We start from the raw sequence: 25122 nt of genomic DNA, 5'->3' as shown, positions 1-25122 counted from the left end.
CTCCGCAGCGCCTCCCCTGGGGCTGGCAGTCTCCCAGGTGCTCCCACGCACAGCTTCACCATGATGCTACCCCATCGGTAGCCCAGAACATTCTCCCGAGGTAACCCCAATTGCATACAGTGGAGTTTGGATTCAAAGCCGGGCATGCTTAACCTCTTTACTGCCTCTCCTCTTAGTTCGTGAGCAGCTACTTCGTGCCCTTCAGCCTCAGGAGAATGTACCTCGGGCAGGCCAAGTGCCTGGCCCACCACAAGCAAAACTAGCTAGACTCCGATAGCAGCTTGTAGACCAGGCCTGTGAGACGTCACAACAGGCATCCATCCAGCTGGGGGCAGGGGGCACTTTCTCCCCCTCCCCCAACCCTCCTCCCTGTAGGGCCCCAGGGGAGCCCTCACCTGCGTGTCAGGAGGCTTCCTTGGACACAGAAATGTGTCCCGGTGGGCACAGAAATGAGGCCAAAAGAGCCTTGGGCCTGGAGCTACTTGGGAATTAGGAACACTTAACCTTGGCAAAGCTGTCCCCTCACATGAAAAACGGGGGTGGGGGGTGGTCCCATCTGCCCGGCACAGGGAGCAAAGGGACCAGCGAGCAGACCACAGGCCTCCCTACACCTCACCTGTGCTCCACTGAGGCTCCGCTCCAGTGTTTGACATCTCAAAGACTAGAAGTGGGCAAAACAGCCATGTTAGAAACTTCCAGCAACTTCTCTCTTTCAAGATAGAGGCTTGAAGTGCCTCTTTCAGTGCAGGCTGCTTCCTTGCTTTGAGAAAAGTACAATACAGGCCCTTCGGCTGTTGAAGACGAAGCTAGGCACTTATCCTGGAATGGAAGAGAGAGTCGCCGGGGAGCCACGGCGCTCTGCTTGACGATGGAGAGTTGTTTGTCCCGTGGCTGAAAAGGCTTCTCCGAAGGTGTCTAGAGAGAAGGAAGGAGGAGGTCCCTGGCCCTTTCCTCCCTAGGTCCTGAGGAGTTTGGGGCCTGGACCCTGTGTGGGGTGGACTTGGACCGCTCCATATGGGAAAGGCAGGCCTCTGAGACTGGCCACCGGCCTTGAGGTAAGGGAACCCGGGGAGGGGCTCAGTTTGTGGGCCTCAGGAGTAGTTTTTACAGGTTTTCACCACGTATTCCCTACTTTCAGTCATTCCCATACTTGCAGTCGAGTCGTAACTTAGTCTGGTCCTAGCTGTGGGGCAGAGTAGTGGATGGTGGATCCCCTCCAGGGAGGGGAGCAGCGGCTGCCTGGGGAAGGTGAGGGCAGAAGAACGTGAGCGTTTCTTGGGACTCAACAATGTACTCGGGAGGGCAGCCTGGTCAAAGGGGGGGGGACTTCTGCTGTCATTTGGGAAGCCTTGTGACCTCTGGGTGTTTGGGCAATAGAGGGGGCTACGTCACCCACTGGTCCTGTAGGGTCCCCTTTGGGGCCACCCTGGAAAGGAAGAACATGGGAACACAGCACACCACCGAGCGCTCAAAACAGCTTTATTTGTTGACTTCCAGTGTTTCTCTCTCGGTCTGAGCTCAGCCTAGCTGGCTTTGATAGGTCTCTGAGATGCAGTGTCACAGGGCTGGCAACACCCTGGCCCCACCGCTCCCCTCCCTGGCCACGGGGCTCCCCAGGCAGGGAGGAGGAGAGGCAGCTCATTTGTGGTGTTGGAGAAGAAGAATGGGCAGCAGGGTCAGAGGCCAAAGAAGCCATACAAGCAGCAACATGCCCGGAGCACCCATTACACACCAATCCCGGCCACGCGCATGCGTGCTCGCTCTCTCTCTCTCTCTCTCTCTCTCTCTCTCACACACACACAAACACAAACACTCCCACACCGGTGGCCTCCCCTTCCAAGCTCTCTGCCAGCCTACGCCCATCAGTCAGCCTTCTGGGGCCCCGCCCTGCTTGGCCATCCCATCGGGGCCTGTTCCGACTGCCCACAGAAGAGCCTCTCCCAGATGCCGCAGGGCTTTGATTTGTACACTCTAAGCCCGGCACTAGCAAGAGGTGTCAGGGGAACCGAAGCTTGGCCCACTACCCCTTCATCCACATTCTTGCCACCCCTGCGAGTCAAATCAGATGACAAGATCTCCCCTTCTCACAGCGAGTGACAAGCTGACCTGGGCTAGAACTACATGTCCCAAGATGCACAGCTCCACAACCACACACCGCTTCCCCTAGCATGATCTATCAGAAATGAGGCAGGGTGTGTTGCATTCTGGGACCTGTAGTCCCCAAGAGACAGCACCAAACACCCAGGGAAGAGTTCACAGGCTAAGACTACGGATGCCTCCCACCCGGCCCCCACCCACCACCCAGGTCCAGCTCTACGCTCAGCATGGGTGAGGGAGAGGAATGGAGGGTACCCTCCCAGCGCACAGGGGAGGGCGCTGTCCTGTTGGAACTGTGCAGCGGCTCTGGATCCCGGACATCCAGCTCAGAACACATCTGAGGAGAGATCGGGGGCGGGGTGACAGGAGACAGGGTCAGCAGCCAGCCGTGGAGGATGGAGCTGAGCATGCAGACCTGGGCTAGCCCTGTGGCCTCTCCCTGAGCCCTGATGCATGGTGAAATAGGACGGGGTACAGTCCCCTCCTAGGCCTCCCTCCTGGGGCACCCTGGCCTTATCCCACCTCTCCAGGGATAGCCAGCCTCACCTCTGCCTAGTCCCGAGGCCTGGGGCAGGCTGAGGCAGCAAGAGGAAGGGAGGAGGAGTGGGCTCCGGTTCCGAATCTGGATGAGAGGCTCCCGCCCCACCCAGCTAGCCTCCCCAGAAGACCTTATGGCCCTACCGGCCACAGCATCTTCCTGGTCACACTGAGGCTTTCTTGGGGAAGGAAGAAGGGAGTCCTAGCCAGATGGCAGTGAAAGCAAGCGATGCGGCCCGCGGGGAAGTGCAGAGAGAAGAGAGCGAGGGAGGAGCGGCAGCACCAGAAGGGAAGCAACAGAGACGTCAGAGCTCAACGCTGCACCGAAACCAGGGTGGGATGTCTGCAGCTGGACAAGGAGCACGGGAGACTCCCTGGTGTAGCTGCCGACTCCGGCTCAGAGAACCCCAGGCCAAGTCCTCCTTCCTTGATGTCATCAGCAACACAGGTGGCAGAAGACCTGGGCACAAAAGGCCCGACCCAAACCACTAATGCCCCTTAGAAACTCCCTATCTAGTAGGATTAAGTGCATCCTGGCTCCTGGGAGGCCCTCCCACTGCCCGGAGGCTCCCCACCCTGGGCTTCGCCAGGGACCTATCAGCTGTGGGCTGAGCAGAGCAAATCCCGAGTCCACACTGGAGTGCAAGTGGACATGGGAGGGAAACCTATTGGGGGAGCACTGAGTTGGAGAAGGGCTCCTGCAACTCAGGCCCTGCCCCTCTGCTCCCGACAGTGAGCAGGACCCCCCGGTCGCCCTGAATCAGGGTGGTTTGGGCCTGGTGATCAGAGGATGAGGCAGCGAGAGGCCTTCTCCTCTGGGGATGGGCTGGGTTTGGCCGCATCCCCCCTTGCAGCCTCAGGGGTCCCCCCCATGCCGGGATCTTGGTCCTGGGCCTTGGGCAGCCCCTGCCGACGACGCTGCGCCCCCCGCCCACCTGCTGGTTTCTTCCCAGCTGCCTCCATCTCTGACAGGCTGTAGGCCATGGCGAGCTGCAGGTCCTCATCATCCTCGGAGAGATCGCTGTCAGAGGTGCGGGAGGCAGGAGTCTGCCGGACCTGTGTGCCCCCTGGCCTGGAGGTGACAGACTGTTGCTGCTCGCGACGGCTCAGCTCCAAGCCCAGCGCTAGGTCATCTGGGACACCTGTAGGAGTCATGGCCACCATGGAGCCCTCTGACCCAGGCCAGGGGAACCAGGCCAGGCTGCCTCATGCAGTGGCAACTCTGACTGCTAACAGCCCCTCCTTTGGAACCGGCACGCATGCACTCTGGCACCTAGCGTGGTGGTCATGTGCGTGGGCAGGTACCCGGCACCAGCAGATACGAGCTGTCTCCTTGGGCAAGTTACTCAACCTCCCTAAGCCCCCCTTTCCTCATCTATAAAATGGAAACGGTGAGAGTGCCTACGTTGTCAGATTGTTCCAATGACTAAATAAGACAGCCCAGGAAGCGCACTCAGAGGCGGCAAGCAGGGAAGGGGCGCGGTGCTGACCATCCCATCCGGCGTGACACTGTGGGAAGGGTTCCGCCCCAGGAATCCTGCATCCTGCGGGTCACTCATGGCTTTACCCCTTACTAAGTAGGACAAGGCCGTGGGCCTGGGGCTACTTGGGAGTTAGGGCCATTTAACCATGCTGAGGTTCAGTCTCCTCACATGAAAAATAGGGCCAATATCAAAGCCCTGCCTTCCCCTTGCCTGCTTCAATACAGAGCTCGTGTTACGCGCACAAGTGCTTTCCAAATAATCCATGCTCTGCAAACCCCGGGCACCCACTAAGGATGATGGTGATCGGCTGGCCCTCTGAGACTCCTCAGTTCCCTGCCCTTGCCCGGGGATCCCCATCTCTGATTCTGCCAGTGGGGCCTGTGGCCGCATTCCTTCCCTGCCCCAAAGGAGTTCCGAGAGGAGCAGTTTGGAGGGGGCCTTGGGGCCTGGGCCTGGGGCTTCCTGCCAGGGACTGGGTGGCAGAGCCATTCCTCACCATTGATTGTGACTGACTTCAGCTGTCCGTCTTCTTCCACTTCTACCCGTTCCTGCCCGTTCTCCATGATTCTGTGGGGGACGGCATGGTTCACTCAGCGAGCACGCACGAATCCTGCAGGTGCCTGTCCACGCTCTGGGATGCCGCAGCAAACAGGACAGACTCTGCCCACAAGGAGCTGACCTTCTAGTTGTATGCTGCTCCCCCTCTACCCCTCACCCCCACACCCCTGCACCTGGGATGATCCCAAAGGAGCCCTCACCTGCGTGTCGTGATGCGGTGTCCTTGGACAAAGGTGGTGGACGTAGAAACAGAGCGAAAAGCACCAGCCCCAGGACTGAAGGAGAAAGATGAGGAGGAGAAATCTGGCATGGACACAAGGGAGGAGGCAGAGAGGTTGTCAGAGGGAGGACGGAGCCGGCATGCTGCAGTCAAGACGGGGCCAGGAACCCCTGTGGGGTCTCCCTGCAGAGACGCCCGAAGGCAGGGCTCCACATACTCAGGAGAGAAGGCTTGGAAAAGGAATGAGCCGGGACGAGGGGATCCAGGACCCAGAGCTTGCAAAAACGCGAAGGGACAGCACATACCAGAGTGCCCAGGGAAGGAGGAAGAGAAGGTGAAGAAGGGGCCTGAGTGTCGGGAGCCCCGACTCTGAAGCTCTGAGAAGGGGCCCAGGTCATCTGCAACAAGCAAGCAGATTAACAATCATCTGGCAAAGAGAGCTGCCCCCCAAAAATGTGTGAACCCTGCCTTTCAGCCTAGAAATATAACCTGCTAAGCATTTCTGGTATTTTTTTCTTTTTTGATTGTGGACTTGCTTACGAATTAAATTTCTTTTTAATATTAGATATGAAAAAGATCCCTGGTAAATTCTGTCCACAGTAGACAATGAAGGAGGGAAGGGAAAGAGGAAGCGGGGACGGCTAGCTCCTTCGGCACGGGCAGGTAAGCATGGTGTAAAGTCAGGCCCACCCGGCCAGGAGGCCCGACTCTCCCGTTTGCTGCATGACTCTCAGCTAGTTATCTGGAAGTATCCTTGTGTTCTCATCTGTAAGGGGGGAGAAAATTATCCACCTCACAGGGTTCATAGTCCTCACTGCGAACATGTTATCTGTTGTGTGTGATGTCACTGTGATTGTCACACAGCGCTCTGAGTCCTGCTTTGACGGCTGCTATTGTGCAGGCGTGACAATGCACCATTGTTGCCCTCATTTCATAAGGCGAGTCTCTGTGGGCTCAGGCCTGTGTCAGGTTCTGTCCCCGCTGTCCCTGGACCCACCCCCCCAAAATCTTCCATCTGTGGAATTCTGCTGCCCGCTCAGCCTCCCGCCTCAGGGGCTCCCGGCTGATGGAGGGCAGGCCTGGAACGGGAGTCGAGCCAATCAGAGGCCTCCTGAGCCCACTCACCAAAGAGCTCTGCAAAAGGGTCTCCACTCCCGAAGAACTCCCGGAAGACCTCCTCGGGGCTGCGGAAGGTGAAGGTGAAGCCAGGCCCACTGCCACCAGGTTCCGCCCGGGATGGGCCAGTTCCTGGAGGAGAGGCAGGATGAGTAGGGGCCTTAGGGCATGCGTCTTGCTCTGAGCCAGGCCACCCACTGAAGGCATGGCCAGGAGCCTCAAGAGGGCATCCGCTGCACTAAAAATCTGCCCTCCCCCTCTCCTCAGTGACCCACTTCCATCCCTGGGCCCCGCCGCTCCACCTACCTGCCCCAGTCAGCCCTTCCCGGCCATAACGGTCGTAGATCTCCCGCTTATGCTCTGGAAAAAGAGACCCGATCATTTCTCCCTCCCTCTGGGATGATGGCCTCCCCTTCCAGGCTAGGACCCTCAGAGGATCACCCAGTGACTGAGGCTAGGGGGACAGCAGGGTGCACGGGAGACACGGGCTATAGGTTTCAGCAGTGCCAGCTCTTCGCAGTGTGGCTCCCTCTCACCTGTAGAATGGGCACAATAACAGCACCAACCTCATAGGGTCATTGCATGGGTTAAATAAGACAATCCCCATAAACTGCTTGGCACAGTGCCTGATAACATAGTAAGTGTTCAACAAATATCAGCTAATTATTACTATGCTATTTATCAGGGCTTAGCCTCAATGTCGCCTCCTCAGAGAGGCCTGCTGTGACCACTGTAACAAAAAGGGTGCCCGTTATTCCCTATCAACATCACCCAGCTACTTCCCTGCAGAATACTCTTGTCTATTTCCTTGGTTAATGTCCGGCTTCCTGGGCCAAATGTAATAAACCCATGATGACCAAGACAGTGTCTGCTTGTCCTCCGTTGTTCCCAGCAACGGCCCAGCACCATAAACACTCAATGAATATTTTCTGAATGAATGAATAAATAAATGACAGACCTGGAGGGGCGCCTGGTGGCTCAGTCGGTTAAGCATCCGACTCTTGATTTCGGCTGGGGTCATGATCTCAGGGTCGTGAGATTGAGCCCAGCATAGGGCTCCATGCTCAGTGCGGAGTCTGCTTGAGATTCTTCCCCCTCCTTCTCCCTCCCCCTCTGCTCCTCTCCCTGCTCGCACTCTCTCTTTCCCTCTAAAATAAATAAATAAATAAAATCTTAAAAAAAAAAAAAAAACACAACAGACCTGGATTCGTATTCCGGCTGTGTGTGACCTTGAGCAACTTACTTCACCTCTCTCAGCCTGTTTCCTTGCCTATAAAGTGGGGATGATAAATCCTGCCTCACAGGATGGCTGTGAGGACTCTTGGGGATTACCCCCACCAATGCTTGGCACAAAGAAGGCTCGGCACACGTAGGTTACTTGCCCTGCTTCCAACCCCTTGTCAAGACCCATGCTGCAACTACCATCCCAGATCCCGGGGAGCAGACACTGAGCACAGGGGATTCAGGAAAGAATAAAAGGGTGCTTTGCACATAGTAGGTGCTCACTTGAATTGAAGCAAAAAAAAAAAAAAAAGGTCGCAGAGTCCCCTGTTGGGGGGGGGGGGGCCGCACTTAAATGCCAGATTGGAAACAGGCACGGAGGATATGGGAGGTGGCAGCATGGCTTTGGGAAGCAGTACGACGAGGCATGAAATGGAGGCAATAGGTGCTGCCCTGCCCTGCCCCCTCCTGGCCCTTACTGTCTGACAGCACTTCATATGCCTCCGCCACCTCCTTGAACTTCCTCTCAGCAAATTCTTTATTATCCGGGTTCTTGTCTGGGTGCCACTGAAGAGCCTTCCGCCGATACCTGCAGGAAGTGGGTCCAGTGGGTCAGGTCAGAGGACAAAAGCAAGCACCTCTCACCATGAAACAGAACGACCCACTTGCCCATTAGCCTGCCACTGTCCTTTCTCCACTCAGATCCCCGTCCACCCCAGCTGCTAGGGCTGCCTCTGCTCCACCCCAGCTGCTAGGGCTGCCTCTGCTGCCATGTTTTAATGGAGTCCCTATCTCTCCCCTCTGCGGCCAGTGCTAGGACTACTTGCAGCAGCAGATGATCATGTAAGCAGGAGAAAGCCCCAGCCCTAAGCCCTCCCTGGAGCTCACTGGGGCTGCAAAAGTTGGAAATATGTGTGGCCATGGGGTGTACAGGGCACTGGCCCCTCCTGGTCACAGGGCCTGGACATTTTTGCAGGCATCCTGAGAAAGCCCACACCTAGGGGCTGAGGCTTGAGGCAGGAGTGAAGGGGGAGGTGGGGGGAATCCACTGGAGAAGGACGCACAGTGCACCTCCCAGCAGAACTTCTTCACGCTAAGGACTTTCTCCTACTCTTCCAGGGATCTTCTTCCTTCCTATAGAGGGAGCCCCCCAATCCTTTCTAAGGACCTAGTTCCCTCGCAAGGCCTCTAAAGGACCCTATGGTGGTGTGGGGGAGGGGTAAGGGGGGGTGAGAGGCTTTCTGATGCGCAGCGGAGGCACTTACGCCTTCTTGATGTCATCAGCAGACGCACTTCGCGGCACGTCTAGGATGTCGTAGTAGGATGCCATGGCAACTCGTCGGGAGTCAGATGGGCCTCGGGGGGCTGCAGGAGAGGAGGAGGAGTCAGGCCGGAAGAACCCAGGGTCCCTCCCTGGGCCTGGAGACCCCCCGGGGGAGCCGGAGGCGCTCCCAGGGGGGAAGCGGCGCCCACTGGGTTCTGCTTGGGGCCGGTGACGAGGCTCCCTCCGGCAGCCTTATCGGCCCCCCGCAGGCCGGTGCCGGGGGCTATCTCGGCGCCCAGGCCCGGGGAGCCCTATCGCAGCCCCGTGACTCCAGCAGCCCGGCCCAGGGCCTCCCAGCCTGACCGGGGCCCCCCGCCCGCACCTCCTCGGTCGGGAGTCCCTGGCCTCCTGCAGCGCCCCGCCCCTGCCCCCCGCCGGAACCGTCTGGCACCGGCCGCCCCGGCTCGCGGCTGCTGCGTAGGACGCGCCCGGCCCAGCTGTGCGCGCAAGCATGCGTCAGCGGCACTGAAACTACTAGAGACCCAGAGGAGGCCGGCTCGGCCTGTCACCCAGGGGGCGGGGGTTGGGGGACTGCTGCAGGGGCTGCCGGGAGATGGGGGCGGAGCCGGCTATTTTGGGCTTGCACCCGGGCGACGTCATCCCCAGACGGGCCCGGGGAGACCGCGGCCGGTGCCATTCCGGCGTGACGCACTCGCGGGCCAGCGAGCCGCCCGGCCCTGGTCCTTCTGTCCTTTCCTAAAAACGGGCTCGATGATCGATGGCTACTCACTCCGGAAGAAATCCCCCATCTCAAAGACTCAGACTCCCCACTCTGGGCCTAAATCCTCCCCCTTCAGATCTCTGCTTCCGCCCCAGGTCCCGAAAAGAGGCTGCCCCAACTTCCCTGAGTAGGTCAGGCCTGCCGGTCAGTGTCTCCTGACACCATCACACTCGTCTGAGCTACAAATCAGCCCTTGCTTGTTTGATTCTTTGATGGACCTTCACCTCCCCCATTAGAATGTAAATTCCACTGGACAGAGATTGTGTCTTTTTCTTGCCCTAGAGTATTTAAGGCAGTTGTGGGGTTCAAAAATAGCCTTTGGATGATTAAATAATGAACAGATTGGAACTTCTTGTTGACAGTTTTCACACATTTGCGGAAGGTGGGGTTAAAGGGTAAAAGGAAAACAAAAAAAAAAAGGAAAAGGAAATTCTCCAGATTCAATGTTTTTTGGCTTTTTGGTTTTCTGGGATCCACCCCCCTCCCAGAGTGATCCCAAATAGACCTTGTCCACCTCAAAATGATTCCTGGGTTCAGGCCTCATGGGAGAGTTAGAGAACTTTCCAGAATTGGCTCCTGCTTGATATCGTCCAGGCTAATCCACAACTATTAATTGAACATCTATATAGTAGATGCAGCCAGGATGTAAAATGAAGACTATGACCCAGTCCCTGACTTCACAGAGCTCCAATTTGGTAAGATACCAGCCCAACAATATAGCCCACTGGGAAATCCCAAGGTTTTATAAACAGACAGACCTGGGTTTGCAACCTGGCACTATTGTGTGACTTGGCAAAACCTTTGAGGACTCAGTTTTTCCTACCTAAATACAGGTAACACCTAGAGCTGTTTGAAAGTCAAATGAGGTGTGGTACAAAGTACATCTGGGTCTTAGTACATACCTCTCTGGCATCATGATTGGCCCAAGCAGTCATGCCTATGTGAGTCCGGAAGAGTGTTTTCGGCTGGGTGACCCAGCAATCCTTCACCAAAGAGAAGGGCTTGAGCCAGACATGAGGGAAGAAGGTGGTGTGCATTTGTCCACTTTCCCTGGCTGCCCACAGTCTCAACCTTCTGAATACCTTTGGGGAATTCCCAATGTGTAGGCCTTGATGGGAGGCAGGCCACCCCCTGTCGCAAAGCCCTGACATGTGCTCTCCCAGACTTCTCGGCTCTAGGGGTACATAGCCATTAGCTCTGCCAATTGAAACCTCCAGCTGGGACTTTGAATGTGGAGCAAGTCACAGGGAAGCAAGGGCCGTTGAGAATTCATTTCTGCGGTGATTGTGACAGCGGAGTCAGCAGCAGCCTCTAGTGTCTGGAGGAAGAAATGTCAGTCTCGATGCCTTGGGTGGGAAGAAGCCTCATTGCAGCCCCCTGTTCTGTAGGGAACCAGGGTCTTTTAGGCAGGCTGTCCTGTGCCCTGACCTTGACTAGGGTGCTGGATGCTCAGCTTCCCTTGATGCCTACCTGTTTGCGGAGGCTCATCTGGCAGCCCTCATATTAATTCTGTGTGCTACCCAGTGTCTCTCCAATGTGTGTGTGTATGTGGGAAGAGGGGGGTGTCTTTTTTCTTTGTTTTAACTTGCCAGAGCTAACTTCTGCTGTTTACAGTGAGAATCCTGACTGGCCTTAGGATAAGAGGAGGAAATAGGTTAGGTCACTCCAAAATCTTCCAAATCTCTTTCTTCTTACTTCTCTTATCTCAACAGACATTTGTCTGGCACCTACTGTGTATGTGATATTATATTAAGAATTGAGAATACAAAGGGGTTTAAGTTCCAGTCCTTGTACTCAAGGTGATAAAAATCTAGTTGGGACATTGACAAATGACAGCTGAGGGAAATTATATTGAACACATGTGGCAAACAAAGTGTTAATTTCCTTTGTTCACAAGAAAGGACCAACAATGCAGTTTTTTAAATGGGCAAAAGGCACAGACAAGACAGTTTACAGAAGAGAAAATGCTGATTTTTAAACATATGAAAAGATGCTCGATCTTATTCACAACAAAAGAATTATAAAGGAAAGCTGCAATAAAATACTTTGTTTCACTTATCAGATGATTGACAAAGATCAAAAAATTTTATACATTGTGTGGGCAAGGCTGTGGGCACAGGCATGCTAGTACACTGGCAGTGGGAGAGCAATATGGTGCATATCAAAGTTAAAGGTGCGTAGCCTTTGGCCCAGCAATTCTGATTCTAAGAGTTTTTGGTTGTACACATGGGCAAAGAAGTATGTACAAGGGTTCCAGAATTTGTTTCCAAAGCAAAGAATTAGAAACAACCTAAATACTCACTAACAGCAGACTGGTGAAATAAGCTAGGGTACACTATCCAATGGAATAGTACATTGTTACCAAAAAGAATGAGGCATATCTTTATGTACTGATAAGGACCATCTTCCGGATTTTTTGTTAAATGAAAAAACGAGGGTAAAACAAAGTGTATCGAAGTGTGTGTACAGTCGTCCCCCTTATCCACGGTTTCAGTTATCTGCGGTCAACCACAGTCTGGAAGCAGATAATCCTCCTTCTGATGTATCATCAGAAAGTCAGAAGTAACCAACCACTACATTGCAATACCTACGTCATTCACCTCACTTTATCTCATCATGTAGGTATTTTAGCATCTCACATCATCACAAGAAGGAGGGGAGTACAGCATGAGATATTTTGAGAGAGACCACTTTCGCATAACTTTTTTTACAGTATATTATTAGACTTGTTTTATTTTATTGTTATTGTTAGTTTCTTATTGTGCCTAATTTACAAAGTAAATTTATCATAGGGATGCGTGTATAGCAAAAGACATAGTATATACGGAGTCTAGTACTATCCATGGTTTCAGGCATCCATGGGGGCCTTGAACATATCGCCCGTGGATCAAGGGGGACTACTGTATACACATTAATATATATGTAGATGTCTCTGGAAAGAAACAAGAACAAAAATGTTAATAGTGGAGGCAGTCAAGAGCGGAACAAAAGAAGGGGACTTCTTTTCACTTATAGACTTATTTTTGCTGTTTGGAAATCTCTTTTGTACCTTTTCAATTTGGAAGCATGTTCACAAAATAACTGTTCGACTATATACAGAATTTTTTAAAATCTAGTTGGAGAAATAAGATATTGGCAAGAACCTGAGTGCCACCATACAAGGCAGTCCATGCCAAGTGCCGAATGAGTGATAGAGACAGACAGGAGGTGCTGGGAGAATCTCGAGCGGGGAGCTTCCCAGGGCTGGATGGTTCTGGGTGACTGTGACCTAAGCTGGAAGGAATGGCAACACTGAGACAAGCAGGGGGAGGTGGCGTTCCAGAAGGAGGGAATGGTACGAACACAGTTTTGGAGGCAGGCATGTTCCTGACACACCAGAGATGAAGGAATAAACGTGTTGGGTGGAATCCAAGTTGGGAATCTGTCTCTTGTGTCTGCCTGCAGGAGGTAATTGTACTCTGGCTTTAGAAGCATCGGGGATGAAAGCATTCCCTGCATTGAGGGAGTCCCCCGGAGGCAGAATGGGTGGCGCTCCTGGCTGCCCCATGGAGGGCTGGGTTGCCACCTCCCCACACCCACACTTAGCTCAACCGAGGCCTGCCAGTGCCTGTCAGCAGAGTTACTAGCTGGGAAGGCCTTGCAGGGTTTGAGAGGAGATGGCCACACAGCTGGCCAGGGCGGGCGGGCGCGCTGGTGCCGCAGACAGGAGGGGCTCCTGGCCCCCTCTCTGGATGCCCAGGCATCCTGACAGGTGAAGACCTCACATCCTTCTGGCCTCTCCCAAGCCCTTACCTCACCTCCTATGAGATGTTCGGACTGGGAGCCCTTTCCAGAGGGCACTGATAGCCCCCAAACCTGGCCTCAAAGATGCTTCTGCCCTCATTCAGTCCCAGAAGCTGTGTATCTGCCCCCCCACGCCCCCCACGTGCCCTCCACCACAGCGCCTGGGCAAGGGAGTGTCAAGCGTCACTCCCTCCTTGCCTTTGAGGTAGCTGAGTCACTGTCTGGGCATTAGAGACCTGGCAGGTTCAGAGATGTGGTGTCTGGAGGGATGCCTGGAACCGCTGTGGCAGGCGTGGGAAGGGCATCTGAGGGAGGGAAGGACAGCAGCAGAAGCTTCTGTCCAGGCTGACCTGGGTTGGAATCCCAATTCCTCCATTTATAACTGAGTGACTTTGGGCAAGTGCCATAACTTCTCTGAGCCTCAGTCTCCACATCTGTAAAATAGGCATTCATTTAGCAAGTCTATTCAACAAATATTCAACACATATGTTGCCTAATATGTTCAGCCAGCGACATTCTAGGTGCGGAGAATAGACAAGCCTTGTTCCCATGAAGCTTCCAGTCCAGTGGGTCTAACTGTATTTACCTCAGGATTTAACAAGGTAATATGGGCACAGGGCCTAGTACATAGTAGGTACTCAATAAATGACGATCTTTCTTGGGATTTGAAGGGCTCCCAAAATGACCCCTCTTCTCTTCCCAAGTTTAAAACCAGCTGAGAGAGAGAAAGACACAGGAGTCAGATAGAGATTTGAAAGTCAGCCCTTTTAGTGGGGTGAGGAAGTGGATTTGAGGGCATAGCTGAACTCCTCAGCCAAAACGGGTTTCTACATACTCCCACTGAATTAAATTACTCTCACCACCGCCATCACACGTACATGGACACAAAACTGCAGGCCTCTCTCTTCCCAGGACAGAGCTGCCCCTGTAAGCTTCAATCCTCAAAGAGAGGTTGAGAATACTTGCTGTCCCTGGGCACGTAATTACAAAATGGAAGGAGCAAACTACTGTGCTGGGCATGCCCATTTTCTTCCCTAACCCCCCACCCCCACCATCCTGCTGCTTTCACTCCATCCTCTGCTTACTACAGAGCAATAATCAGGACAAGACAGGGACAGGTGATGGGGACTAGGAGTCACTCCTTTTCCGGTTTGACCCACCACAGGCCCTGAATGCTAGCTAGACCTGGTGTGGGTATGTGTTTGCTCTGAGATCCATTCCCCCACCTTCCTGGCCCTCCTCTGGATATCTCACTTGCTGCACCCCCTTGTCCCCAGGCCCCCTCGCCACCTAGCTCCTGTCTAGGTTCAGACAGTGGGAGCCGCTAGCCGGAGATTGAGGGTGGGAGGAAGGAGAAGTCAGGGTTTTCCTCCCCCTCTCTCTAAATCAGGGGCCACCTCAGGCAGTGGCTCTGGATCCTGCCGAATAGCCCTCCCTCCTTGGCTCCTCCCGCCACCTCTGGGCAGCTCTGCTGTGGTTCCAGCTCCCACCTGGCGTCCCAGCTCCAAGGGTCTGGCATCACCATCTCATCCCTTGGCTCCTCCAGCCCTTTGGGTTGCTAGCAGCTTCCTGGTGTTGCTGACCTTTTGGTTGCCTTCCCAGCCTCCAATCCTGGGAAAGGGAAGCCGCAGGAAGGACAGAGCTGAGGGCAACGCGGAGCATTAAATCTCTTGGGGGCGGGGGGATGGGGGGGATTGTCCTAGTTTCAATCCCTCCAATGGTTAAGTCAACTCATCCCTCCAGCCCAGCAGAGGCTACAGAAAATCCATATATAACGATTTTAGGGCCAGCCATCTCGTTGGAAGCTGTGCTTGCATAGCCCAAGGCATGGGATTGAAATGAGGGTCAATTGTCGTTATCAAAAAGTGGTGCGTTTTGGGGGAGATTTCTGGGAGGTCAGCCATTTCCCCCATTGTTGTTGCCACTGTGCCTTAGACGCCAGCTTCTGGGCCCTCTACCCAAACCTCCTGCCTGGAAAAGACAGAGCTCCGATCTGTAGGGTGGGGGTAATGAGCGCCGGCTCTGGCAGACTACTTACTCGGAGGCGCACTTGTGACCCTCCTGAGTGAGAGCCAGGCTCCTGTTGCAGCCCTGTGTGGCTGGGACCGACTTCACTCCCCTCCTGCCCCGGGGTTTCCCTGTTGACGCTGCAGCCTACGTGGGTGCCACCCGGACGGGCAGGGGAGTTCCTGCGTCACGGGGTGAAGGCTTAAGCAGTGGAGTAACGGAGCCAGGGGATACATTTGCCCACCCTCACCTCCTCTCCTGCCCCCTCACCCAAGGGCTGATTCAGAGATGCCATTTATTCGGCTGCATCTTCTCTGGGGTGAATTCTGCCTCCTTCTCTGAGGTACTCTCTCAGCTCCCCATTCAGCTTCCTGGAATCGCACACTTTAATAAAATCTGGAACCAGATCTAGTTTCTGGGGCACCTAGGCTAAGATCCCAGCCTTCCTATCTCTCCCTGCTCCGCAAATTTTCCCCAGAGAAAAAGACACTTGCGAGATGGTAAGGCTACAGCACTTTATTTAGGATAGACACACGGGATTCCCCTAGTATTCATCCCCCTCCTCTTCTCCCTCCCCCTCCACACTATCCATGCCCACCTCCTCGTAATCCTTCTCCAGGGCCGCCATATCCTCCCGGGCCTCCGAGAACTCCCCCTCCTCCATGCCCTCGCCCACGTACCAGTGCACAAAGGCCCTCTTGGCATACATCAGGTCGAACTTGTGGTCCAGGCGGGCCCAGGCCTCGGCGATGGCGGTCGTGTTGCTCAGCATGCACACGGCGCGCTGCACCTTGGCCAGGTCGCCCCCGGGCACCACGGTGGGCGGCTGGTAGTTGATCCCAACCTTGAAGCCCGTGGGGCACCAGTCCACAAACTGAATACTGCGCTTGGTCTTGATGGCGGCGATGGCGGCGTTGACGTCCTTGGGCACCACGTCGCCCCGGTACAGCAGGCAGCAGGCCATGTACTTGCCGTGACGGGGGTCACACTTCACCATCTGGTTGGCAGGCTCGAAGCAGGCGTTGGTGATCTCGGCCACCGACAGCTGCTCGTGGTAGGCCTTCTCCGCAGAGATGACTGGCGCGTAGGTGGCCAGGGGGAAGTGGATGCGAGGGTAGGGCACCAGGTTGGTCTGGAACTCCGTCAGGTCCACGTTGAGGGCCCCGTCGAAGCGCAGGGAGGCCGTGATGGAGGACACGATCTGGCTGATGAGCCGGTTGAGGTTGGTGTAGGTGGGGCGCTCGATGTCCAGGTTGCGGCGGCAGATGTCATAGATGGCCTCGTTGTCCACCATGAAGGCACAGTCCGAGTGCTCCAGGGTGGTGTGGGTGGTCAGGATGGAGTTGTAGGGCTCCACCACGGCTGTGGACACCTGGGGGGCGGGGTAGATGGAGAACTCCAGCTTGGATTTCTTGCCGTAGTCAACGGAGAGCCGCTCCATCAGGAGTGAGGTGAAGCCAGAGCCGGTGCCCCCTCCGAAGCTGTGGAACACCAGGAAGCCCTGGAGTCCCGTGCACTGGTCGGCCTAGAAAGTGGAAGGTGAAGGGAAATGTGGGATATGAAGCACAGCTGAGGAAAAGGAAAAAACCAGCTGTTTCAAATTCCCCAAAACTTTCATTAAATCCTTGGAAGACTTTTCCAAGAGCACAAAGCAGGCCCATTCTCTCTCCTCTTGTTCTCCTCCTCTCTAAACCCTCCTGAAGTCTCTAACACACAGCTCTCTAGAATCTCATGACATAGTCATTTTTGTCCTCGTAACATCATAACCCACCCAGCTCCATACCTGCTTACCCCTGACTTAATTTCACATGTTTCATGTTCCCTACTGAGGTCAACAATCCAGGAACCTGATCCCCATCCTTGGTGGAGGCCAAATTTGATCATAGAGCCTTGGGTCAGGACTATTTGGATCCCTGTTTTTCACAGGGCCTTCTGCCCACATCCCTGCAACACAAGGTGATATTCTGGGAATCCCTATGGACCTCCACAGCTTGGCCAGACAGCCCATGGTCATGTTTGCCCTGGTGGCCACTCTGCCCAGCCTTGGACCAGTTGCTATAGGAGGTAAAGAGGACACCCAACTCCAGGCCAGAGTGCACACTCTGCCTCCCTCGATCAGTATGCAGGGCCCCTCCTCACTGGTCCTGACCCTGCATCTTTAAAACTCATCCACAAATAAAATAAAGTAAAATAAAACTCATCCAGTAGGCTCTATTCCTGTCTGGTGTCCAGATTTCTTAGCTGAAGGAATCCAGATTCCCCCTTCCCCAGCCCTCAGCCACCACCACTCACCAGCTTCTGAATTCAGTCCAGTACCAGGTCGATGAGCTCCTTTCCAATGGTGTAGTGACCCTGGGCATAGTTATTGGCAGCGTCTTTCTTGCCAGCGATGAACTGCTCTGGATAGAAGAGCTGCTGGTACATGCCCGTCCGAATTTCATCTGCAATGGGCAGAGTTTTACGCACCCCCCTCCCCTTGCAGCCTGGCTCCCCAAGTTAACCAGAAGGGGCGGGGCCACCAGGCCCCTAGTCCTACCCTAGAGGAGCCCCATTCATGCTGGTGTTATGGCCCTTGACTTTTAGTATTCTTCAATAAAAAAGAAAGGGATATAGAGCTACCCGGAGACTCTGGAGCTTAGTGGCAGCAGATCTGTGGTTTAATTGGCTACTACTCCTGGCAACTACAAATTCTAGTGCCCCGGGTATGGGGAAGGACTGGCTGTGGTGCCCAAGACAAGGTGACATATGTGACAGAGACTGATCATCACTCACCAATCACAGTGGACTCCAGGTCCACAAACACGGCCTGGGGCACATGCTTCCCAGCCCCAGTTTCACTAAAGAAGGTGTTGAAGGAGTCGTCCCCTTCACCAATGGTCTTATCACTAGGCATCTGTCCATCTGGTTGGACCCCATGTTCCAAGCAGCAGAGCTCCCAGCGGGCATTGCCAGTTTGCACATTGGCCTGCCCCACATGCACTGAGAAGCACTCATGCTGAGTAGGCAAAGTGCAGAGAACACTCTTAGCAAAGAGAAGCCTGTCGTGCCTGGACACGGTTCCTGCCTGCAATCCTTTCTTGAGTGGTTCTCTGGCTGAGAGCAAAGGTTCCTGCCCTCCTTGCCCCACCTCCTGTGTCTAAGGAATTACTTGTGGCCTTGAGGATCCCCAGGCAGTGGCTCTGGGGGCTGGGCCAAAACCCTCAGAGGAAGCAGATGTGGGCAGTTTTAAGATTATAGAGTCTTAGTCTCAGTGACTAAGCGTCTTAAGAAGTGTTGAGGGGATCAGATGAGTCTGGCAAAACATGATAGTCAACCCACCCGTGTTCAGAAAGAAATGAAGGGCCATGGGTGAGAGAAGTAAGATCCAAGTGAGGTTTCAGGGATCTGAGACAAGGGAGAGGTTTTGAAAGCAGGAATAACTCTAGATTCACTGGCTAGAAATGCCAGCAAGGAAGGGAAGAGTGGGCCTGGAATGGTAGGGGGTATGCTGTTCTTTCCTCTCTTGGGTGTGCATAATTCTGGAGTGGAGTGGAGTGGGGCTGGGAAAAAGGTCTTCCCTACATGATTCAAGGCTGGTGGTCAAAGAACGTTTGGCCCCTAAAGCAGTACTGGGATAAACTACCTGGTCCTGGAAATCAGAAAGGTCAACGCCCTTCCTGGGGAGCCCCATGAGAATCAAGAAGGTTGGACCCTCTTGCTTCATCCAACACTCTGAGCCTCTGCTCTGTGCCTGATGTTGTGCTGACACTGGAGATACATAGCACCCAAAGCACAGTCCCTGCCCTCCAGTAGCCCACTGGGCAGGGAAGGGAGACTTTCATACGTTAACAGGGGTGGGACAGCATGGTAAGTGGGATACCAGAGTAGGCCTTCTTGCTCTGCTTGAGAATTACCCCAGACCTTGAAAACAAAATGAACACATCCATCAGGTTTCCCCAAGCTTTAAGGCTTAACCATGTGGAGGATGTGGAGAAATGGGACTCCTTAGACAGTTGGTAGAAGCCTAAACTGATGCATCTCTTTCGGAGAAAAATTGGGCAAGATCTAGGAGAGCTGATGACACTCTTGCTCTAGAGAAGTTCTCACACAGGTAAACAAGAACAGGTGCAAGAAGACTCACAGCACCATAGCAACGGAAGCCAATTAAATGTCCTTCAACAGGAGAAAATGGATGAAGAATGATTCAGAAGTAGAAATGGATGAACTACAAGAAAGGATCTTACCAGGGTGCCGGGGTGGCTCAGTCATTAAGCGTCTGCCTTCAGCTCAGGTCATGATCCCAGCATCCTGGGATCGAGCCCCACATCGGGCTCCATGCTCAGCGGGAGGCCTGCTTCTCCCTCTCCCACTCCCCCTGCTTGTGTTCCCTCTCTTGCTGTCTCTGTCTGTCAACTAAATAAAACTTTAAAAAAAGAAAAAAACCCAACAAAAAAAAAAAAGAAAGAAAAGAAAAAAACCCAACAACAACAAAAAAGAAATAATCTTACCAAAAAATTTTTACTGGGAAAAAGAAAAGCAAATTAGGGAAGAATCATACAAAATGATACCATTTATAAAAATCTTTAGCTCGTAAAACAATGCTGTGCGTCATTTACAGATATATTTATGTTTTGCTATATATTCTGTAGTGCATGTGTATTACAAAAATAAGGAAAGCAAGTGAAAATATTAACACTAATTTGGAACAAAGGTTCTCTCTGGTAGAAGACGGAGGTGCATGCAGTTGGAGAGAGATTCTATTTCTTAAGCTGGGTAGCAGGTGTTTATTATATTATTCTTTACACTTTCCTGCCTGGAATATTTCATAATTTTTAATGAGGATGCTTTCTCCATAAATTTAACAGTTGCCTGACTTTTTAAATATGATGCAAGGGCCTTGACTTATGATTTTGAGATGACTGGGATTAAATCATACATCGTCATTACTTCTCTACTTGACTTGAGCAAGAGTATTAACCTCTGTGGGCCTCCCTCCATCCCATGAACTGGGGCAAATAAGAGCCCCCTCCTAGAATTACGACGGGGATTAAATGAAAGAAGGCATATAAGTTACCTGGCTCACTGCATGACACATATTGGGGGTACCATACATGTTGGGTCCCCTTACCAACTCCCATCCCCCAACCCTGCTGTCATAGTAAGAGAAGGTAATGAATTAAACTGGGGGGTGTTCAGGGACACAAGGACTCCAGAAATCCCTGTGTCCCACAGGGAGGACTGACAGGGCTTACCAGTCCACTGGCAAGGCCAGAACTGGCTGTTGTAACTTCAAGCCTGCCCAGGCTCTGTCTACAAAGCCAGACACCATCTTGGCGCCCATGACTGCTAGCCCACGCAAGGCATCTCTGACCTCTTGGGTATACTTGAGATGCTAGAAATGATGCTGTGGGGCAACAGGTTTGAGGCAAAGAACTCAACCCCTGGAATCACATAGATTTAGCATCAAACCCCCATCCCTCTATGACCTCAGACAAGTTACTTCTCTTTAGCTGCTCTAGTGCCCTTTCCTTGAATGTAAAAATAGTATGATCTCGTATGTGGTGGGCTTTGTCATTATATCATTTAGTTCCCCTGTGCTAAGCATTAATTAGGGGCCAGGCACTGTGCTAAGCGCTCCACATACATTATTATACATTTCATCTTCATGACAACCCCATAGGTAGGTAGTTTCATGACGCCGTTTTGCACATGAGGAAACTGACCCACAGAGAGGTTAAGCAACTAGCTGAAGGTCATGAGCAAAACCAGTAATATTCAGAGTGGGAGCTTGGCTCCAACCATGCTCTTCACTGCTCTTCTATCCCTCCTGGTGGGGAGCCTGGCAAATGATATCAAATGAGCCCCACGCACAGCCAGGTCTCGATAAGAGGGAGCACCCTCCCTTCCCCTCCTCTTCTTCACTGTCTCTATTGAAATAAGAGGTCAGATCAGATGCATCAGCTGGGCAGGGCTGTGAGGATGCTTGCCCACAGCTGGGAGGTAAGACCAGAGGCCAAGGGTGAATCTGCTTTGGGGCCCAGGGTTTGTAAAATGCCTGTATTTCCTGCTCCAGTCCTGCTTACTCCATACTCCTTACCCCTAAATCCAGAACCCCTCAGCAGCCACATCCTGGTTACTATCACCCTGTCCTCCACCCTTGCACGTGCTCTCATGTACCAGCAAAATTGGGGGGCCACACTCACATCTGGAAGTCTTTTTCCCTCTCCCCACCTCACATGCCCACACACTAGCCCCTGGAATACTTGGACTCCCAAGGATCCCTCACACCACCCACCCTAGGTGCACTAGGACCCTCACTAGCATGTCCAGCCCCCCACCCCTGCTCACCATGCTGCTTGGCTGGGGGCTGGCTTGGGTTGTCTGTCTGTCTGTCTGCTGCTCGATGAGAGGCAGATATGGGTCTGTGAGAGACCCGCAGCCACTGGCCTCCTTATACTCTCCGATCATCTCTCAGCGGGGAAAATGTAGTTAGAAACGGCCCCAGGAGGACAGGCCTGTTGACTTGGTTACCAAGCGCTGGGCCTGGGCTCAAACAGGGCAGCAAGGTGGGGTGGTTAGAGGAGGGGTTCGGCTGGTCACCCCACACAGGTACACAGTGTCTGCACTCAGGCACACAATCCCATTTCCTGGTGGCTCAGCGGTCTCTCGCAGGTGGGAGAGGATTCAGAAATCAAAGCCCCTGAGCTCCAGCTGCAAGGCCACCCCTAGGGTGGGTGAGGACTGGAAGTGGAATGTGAGTGGCACTAAGGAGAGTGCTCTAAACTGGAAATTACAAGTCCTAGGGCAAGATATCAAGCCTCAGGGCCTTCGGGGTGGAAACTCAGACTATTATAGGAACATAGGAACTAGAGCTCAGTCTTAGGGCCAGCTCTGGCATTTAAGTTCTTTTCCCACCTCAGTTTGCGTGTCTGTAGAATGGGGAGAGGTAGTATGGTGAGGATGAAACCATATAAACTAAGAGTGCTTAGTCTAGAATTGCTGTTATTCTCCACAGGGAAAGCACGATGAGGAGCAGGGGCTCAGGGCTACTTGTCATGGTCTCTCCCCATTCTAAGCAAGTGGCTGCGGGCCTCACTTGGCCTTATTTCCCCACAGGAGTCTCACTATGGCCTTAGGCAAACTTATGAAATACAAATGTTAATCTTTCACATTTGTATCCCATTTTGTGGCTCTTGAGGCGGCTACACCCCTTATCTCCCTTGAGTCCCTCAACAGCTTTGTGAGGTAGGCAAGGCGGGGCCTCCATTTCCTTGAGAAAGAAAAGGAAATGGAAGCCTCTTGCCCGTTTTGCCCAAGGTCACGTAGGGGCTCATTAGTGGTGGAATTGAAATTCACCTGGGACTCAGGCTTAGTGCTTCTCCCCTTTCCACAAGACAGAGCTTTCACTGTGCCTCATCCCCCTCCTGTGTCTTTATCTCCTTCCTTTCCATCTTAAATTCCACGGTGGCCATGATCACTCCCTTGCCTCCCTCCAGCTTCAGCATCCTCGTTTGACTAAATCACAACCCTGGTTCTTCACCAACTCAGCGCCTGTCCTGACCCAGCTAAACAGTGGCTATAGAAAAATCCAGAACTGGGCTGACTGACCTGACTTCAAATGTATGACCACTAACCTCAAATGGCCTCTAATGCTGCCTAGAAACCACACTGCGCCTCTCCATCCAGTCATTCTTCCAGTCAGCAACCATGACCAGGAATAGGAATGCCAGCTTTAGCAAATAAAGGAATTTTATCTAACAACCTTATCCACGAAGCAGTTGCTAATATGAAACTTCAGTCAAGGTGCCAAATGGTGGGGGAGTTATTTTGAGGTTGGGGGCTTTTTTCAGAGCCCTTCTCAACACAGTATGCCAGGGAATGACCCAGAATATCAAGAGGGTTAACTCCGGTTTTGACTGTGGACTGCAGTCATCACTCTCCCAATTGGAATTAAGAGGCCAAAATCCCCAGAGAGAAGACACAGCCAACCAACACTTCAAAGGTAAGCAAGCCCAGCCTACAGTGGGTTGATCCATGAAGCCATAGACCTCAGGAATTATTATCCAGATGGAGGCATTTGGGTTCCCAGAGGGCCCACTGGGCCCAAAACCTTCTTGTCCAGCACTTCAACTTCCCAACTGGCCTTCAAAGTTGGGCATCTCAAGAGTCAATGTAGACATCACCAACTCTGGAAAGAAAACTATCCTAAAGGTAGGCAGGGGGGAAGGTCTTATGTACAACAGAGTAAAGAGACTGAGATTTTAAAGCATATTAATGTATCTCAGTTATGAAATGAGAGGAAATCCATATCTTAATTTCTTCAACAAATATTTATTGAGTGTCTGTTATGTGCCAAGCACTATTCCAGGTGCCAAGGATACAGTGGTGGACAAAGAGTTTGTGCTCTTAAAGAGCTTACATTTTCATGGAGAAGACAGATAATAAATAAAAAAAAACAAGGAAATTTCAGATAGAAATAAACACATGAAGAAAATAAACCAGGATAATGGCACAGAAAGAGATGGGGAGCCTACTATTGACAGGGAACAGCTCTCTAAGAAGCTGATGTGAAAGAAAGAAAGAAAGAAAGAAAGAAAGAAAGAAAGAAAGAAAGAAAGAAAGAAAGAAGGAAGGAAGGGAAAGAAGCTGATGTTTGAACTGAGACCCAATGCCAAGGAGTCAGCCATAACAAGATCTGGATCATAGTGCTCCAGGTCGAGAGAATGGTGAGGCCAAAGGAGCCAACCTGGTGTGTTCAAGGAGAAGGAGGGAGGGAAGGAGGGAGCTCTGCAAGCTGAAAACACAGAGGTAAAGGAGTCTTGAAAGAATGCCTTCCATGACTGGGGCAATGGGAGGGTTTAAGCAAGCATCATTGCCTACTTTGTGTTTTAGAGAGATTATTGCCGCTGCTGTGTAGAGGAAGCATTATAAGGGTAAGCAAGACCAGGAGTTCCAAAGGAAAAGCAGGAAGCCCATTAGGAGGCTACTTCTGGCATCCAGGCATGAGGGATGGTGGCGTGGACTGGGGCAGGGATTGTGGGAAGTAGCTGGGTTCGAAATAAAGTTATAGGACACACTAATGTGGGGTGTGCAGATCTACCCAACAGCCTTACCTGCCCCCTGCCTCTATTTTGTCTTTGCTGGCAGGGTCCTGAATTTGTATAATTATTTACCCTTCCACTTGCTCAAGGAAAGATGGCCTTTCCCAGACCTAGGTGTGAGTATAAATTAGTCTAAACCATTAATGGTAATTCCAGTCCCTCCTTCCAATGACTAGTTTAGGCAAGGGGCTAGTGAGATATAAGGGAAATCTACAAGGATGCTTGAAGGCAAGGTTTTCCTCCCTGATAAAAAGAGACTATGGGAGGACTTTCACCTTCCCAGCCTTAGCAAATGAGGACATGACACTTGGAGCTGCTGCAGCCATTTTGTGATCATAAGGGAAGATGCCACCAGCCCATTGAGGATGCCAGAGCAGATAGCTTGAAATACTGGAGCTGTTGGTAACATCACCGAATCAACCCTGGGACTGCCCTACACTCAGATTTCTTGCAGGATAATAAATATCCTCATTGTTTAAGCCTCTGTTAATTAGGCTTTCCGTTATTTGCGGCCAAGAAAAGTCTAACCAAAAAAGAGAGGAAGGAGAAAGGGAAAGAGAAAATGTAGGGTGATTCTAGGTTTTTAACGTAAGCACGTGGGTAGAAGCCTTGGAAGCTTTAGGACAGAAACATTTTTGGCAGGGAGCAGGGTGAGAGTGGGACATTGGGAGTTTTACTTTGAATGTGTGATATTTGAGATGTCTAACAGGCTTTCAAGTGGTAATGTCAAAAAAAGCAAATAAGCATGTGAGTCTGATATTCAGAGAAGTCCTAAAGGACATATAAATTTGAGACTTATCAGCACAAAGGTGATATTTCTTTCTATTCTATTCTTTCTCTTTGGTTTGTGAATGTATACATTCTTTTTTAATACCCTAAAATGTTACAGTAACTTTTTATTAAGGACATTTAAAAATACCCCCCAAAGTAGAGATAATATAATAAAACCCCATATACTCGTCACTTACCTTCAA

The 25122-nt window shown here is 52.4% G+C and overlaps 2 protein-coding genes across 7 annotated transcripts; both read right to left on the bottom strand.

Moving 5' to 3' along the window:
* Window positions 1-1462: 1462 nt before the first annotated feature.
* DNAJB2 (DnaJ heat shock protein family (Hsp40) member B2) lies at window positions 1463-9034 on the bottom strand. 6 transcript variants are annotated; one of them, XR_004914400.2, is made up of 10 exons: window positions 8880-8997; window positions 8499-8598; window positions 7713-7822; window positions 6319-6372; window positions 6022-6144; window positions 5202-5294; window positions 4877-4979; window positions 4615-4685; window positions 2644-3776; window positions 1463-2434 (listed from the first exon to the last, which is right to left on the bottom strand). XR_004914400.2 is itself a non-coding variant. In XM_036083014.2 (10 exons), exons 2-9 carry the CDS (start codon window positions 8512-8514, stop codon window positions 2650-2652), a joined length of 690 nt encoding a protein of 229 aa, XP_035938907.1. In that variant the 5' UTR covers window positions 8515-8598; window positions 8880-9034; the 3' UTR covers window positions 1463-2434; window positions 2644-2649. The 6 variants fall into 6 exon arrangements, 5 of the variants coding, with proteins under 5 accessions (XP_035938907.1, XP_077927469.1, XP_035938908.1 ...); XM_036083014.2 differs by lacking the exon at window positions 7713-7822 and having other exon boundaries at window positions 2644-2672; window positions 3570-3776; window positions 8880-9034; XM_078071343.1 differs by lacking the exon at window positions 8880-8997 and having other exon boundaries at window positions 2644-2672; window positions 3570-3776; window positions 8499-8815.
* A 6578-nt stretch (window positions 9035-15612) lies between these two features.
* LOC118529903 (tubulin alpha-1B chain-like) lies at window positions 15613-17961 on the bottom strand. Its single transcript, XM_078070034.1, has 3 exons — window positions 17841-17961; window positions 17385-17509; window positions 15613-16593 (listed from the first exon to the last, which is right to left on the bottom strand). Exons 1-3 carry the CDS (start codon window positions 17959-17961, stop codon window positions 15613-15615), a joined length of 1227 nt encoding a protein of 408 aa, XP_077926160.1.
* Window positions 17962-25122: the final 7161 nt, after the last annotated feature.

Source organism: Halichoerus grypus, chromosome 4 (assembly GCF_964656455.1).
Source record: "Halichoerus grypus chromosome 4, mHalGry1.hap1.1, whole genome shotgun sequence".
In the NCBI taxonomy this organism is placed as follows: domain Eukaryota; kingdom Metazoa; phylum Chordata; class Mammalia; order Carnivora; family Phocidae; genus Halichoerus; species Halichoerus grypus.
Note: the sequence above shows the minus strand (reverse complement) of the source record. Positions and strands in the feature narration are given on the sequence as shown.